This window comes from Penaeus monodon, chromosome 36 (assembly GCF_015228065.2).
Source record: "Penaeus monodon isolate SGIC_2016 chromosome 36, NSTDA_Pmon_1, whole genome shotgun sequence".
Classification (NCBI taxonomy): domain Eukaryota; kingdom Metazoa; phylum Arthropoda; class Malacostraca; order Decapoda; family Penaeidae; genus Penaeus; species Penaeus monodon.
Genome location: NC_051421.1, coordinates 23,148,259 through 23,150,758, shown reverse-complemented (window position 1 = coordinate 23,150,758; position 2,500 = coordinate 23,148,259). Strand labels below are relative to the sequence as shown.

General features: G+C 38.2%; 1 protein-coding gene across 1 annotated transcript in view; it reads left to right on the top strand.

The window, feature by feature from the left end:
* LOC119595863 overlaps positions 1 to 2,500 on the top strand; it is a 6,809-nt gene that overhangs the window by 60 nt on the left and 4,249 nt on the right. Inside the window, exons 1-2 of the mRNA XM_037945064.1 lie at positions 1 to 71; positions 1,102 to 1,918. The exon at positions 1 to 71 is cut by the window's left edge and continues 60 nt beyond it. Of these exons, the coding sequence (XP_037800992.1) occupies positions 1,733 to 1,918 (186 nt within the window). The 5' untranslated portion in view covers positions 1 to 71; positions 1,102 to 1,732. The remainder of the gene's footprint in view (positions 72 to 1,101; positions 1,919 to 2,500) is intronic.

Genomic DNA, 2,500 nt, shown 5'->3' with positions numbered 1-2,500 from the left:
AAATTTGCTGAAAAAGGGGAAAATTTTAAGAGGAAAAGTAACTCTTTGCTGATAAACAGACATTATATTAGGTAAGTTGGTTTCCCGGCTTAGCTTATATGTTTGTTTTATGTTCGTATTTGTTATATTTAACTACTGAAATGGCTGAAGACTGTCGACTTGTTGGGCATCTGTTGGCGATTTACTTTTAGAAACAGGCAGTATTATAGATGAGGTTATTGCTTCCTTCACTCAAGAAAATAAGGAAACATTCTGCTTCTGTCTGCCTTCCTCTTGCTGTCTCCCAGACTCCTTTAAACAGATAAAGGTATAATTCTAAAATAGGTTTGCATCTTAAAAGCTGGCAAATACGGTATCAGTGGGCTGTATCGATGTCTAAAAAAACAGCAGAAGTGATGAATAAGTCCGATAGGAATAGCATAAAACTCCCATAATATGAACTGCTGAGAATTTAGCACAGTTAGGGAATGAACTGTATTGAGGTTGGCAAATGTAGAAAAAAGTATGAATGAGAATGAATAGCTTCACTTGTATTGTGAAGATAATTATTCTCATTCATACTTTTTCTAGTTAGGGAAGCATAACTCATGAAGCCTCTTGCCTGAGTTGGGTTGTGATGTCAGTCTGAGATGTCACTTGGATATGTGCTGGGCAGATTTGGGGGCATAGAAGCAGTAGCGTAGTAGGGAGTTTTAAACCTTTCTAGATGGGTCACATGTACAAGCATCATAACATACCGCTTGGTATGCTGGGTATGTCTGTACGCTCATCGACACACCAGAGTGCATGGAGCAGGACGTTCTGCTTCATGTAGTGGACTCCTGCACCCAGTGTCTGACTGTTGCAAGAAATCACCAGAGTTTATTACGCTCAGAGATTTCTGTTACCCTTTGGGGTGGGGTTAAGGGGAACAGTAAAGTCTGTGCTTTGGTAAAGGTTGACAAATCCTCTTGCTCTGTGTGTATGCTTTAATTACAGTTGGCATGACTTATGAAATAGATGAAATATTGATTAGTTTCACTTTTTTTCATAATTGACTTTGTCTTCCCCAATCTTCAAGTGAGTGACAGATTTTTTTCCATTTTTATCCAACCTTTGCAGTTACCAGATCTAAGAACTTGAAATTATAAACCATCTGAGGAAACGAGGGTAGAAGTTTCAAAGAGTGCAGACATCATGGCAGGACCTCAGTCAAAGGGCCCCAGGAATGGCCCTGCTCCCAAAACTTTTCCATGGCGGGTAATAAGTGATTTCAAGAAAGCTGAGAAGCTTAAATTGAAACAGGAAAAGGAAGAGCAAGCAAAAAGAGAATTGGAAAAGAAAAAGTTGAAGAGGCAAAAATGTAAAGAAAGAATGAAAGAGTCAGAGAAATGGAGAGATTCAGAGAAAAAAAGAAAGAAAATACAAAAGAAAAAGAAAAAGGAGTCCCAGAAGAGCCAAGAAAAGAAGGGAAGAACCCAAGCTCACTCCAAGCCAAATTAATAAAAGACAGAGAAAGAAGAAGGGAAAGAACCAAACTGTGCTCATAGATGATCAAGGTGAAGAAGAAGAATTTGGTATCATAAAGCTTCAGCGTATTAGACATCCTCGTGCATTGGTCCGTGAAGTGAAGTTGAACCAAAAACTGAAGACCGGTAACAAAGATGCACTCCGTGCTATTAAGAGTAAACCCAGGATAAAGGTCAGAAAGTTGAGGGGTGATGGTCAAGGTGCAAAAGGTAATCACCCATATATGGTACATCGCCTCCATGCTAAGAGAGCTGATATGTCAAAACTAGAAGATGTAAAAAGACATGTGCAGTTCCTTGGAGGTGGACTCAAGGTAGCCTGGACTGACCGGCCTGGGCGTTCTGACTCAGGAATAGAGTGGATGGCCCATAGGTCAATAGAGGAAGAACTGGCCTTACGGAAGAAAAAGGTAAGTAGATGCTGAGTTTAGCCTATAAGGTAGGCAAAATAATGATAGTGGATATTATTTGCTGAATTAATCCTTGATGGCAATATTTATGATATTTCACTGTTTATGGGAATAACAGGTAGATTATTATGTCCTTTGCTGGAAGTTTTTTTCCATTTAGAAACCTACTTGAATTGAATGTCTCTAATGTAATTAGCTTTAATTCCCAGTTCACTTGAATTTTCCCACACAATGCTAGAATATTTAAAGATGATAAGAATAAACATATGCTGAAAAATATCACCAGCCAGTCTTGCCAAAGTATATACCAGTATTTTTTCAAAAACACCCATATGTCATCAGGGATTTGTTGGGGAACAGTATCATGTCCATTTTGCAAATAGTAAACAGAGAATATGTAGGAACCTGCATTGAATGAGGAAAAAAATAACATGCTGAGATACTAGAAAATCACAACCACTAAATCTACACCAAGTATCTTTGTGCTATATGGTATGTGAAGACTGTTTATCTCCAATGCCTCATATTTCAAACTAAGTAAATCGTAGAAAGTTTCTAAATCTGTGAGAAGGAAATGTAGGA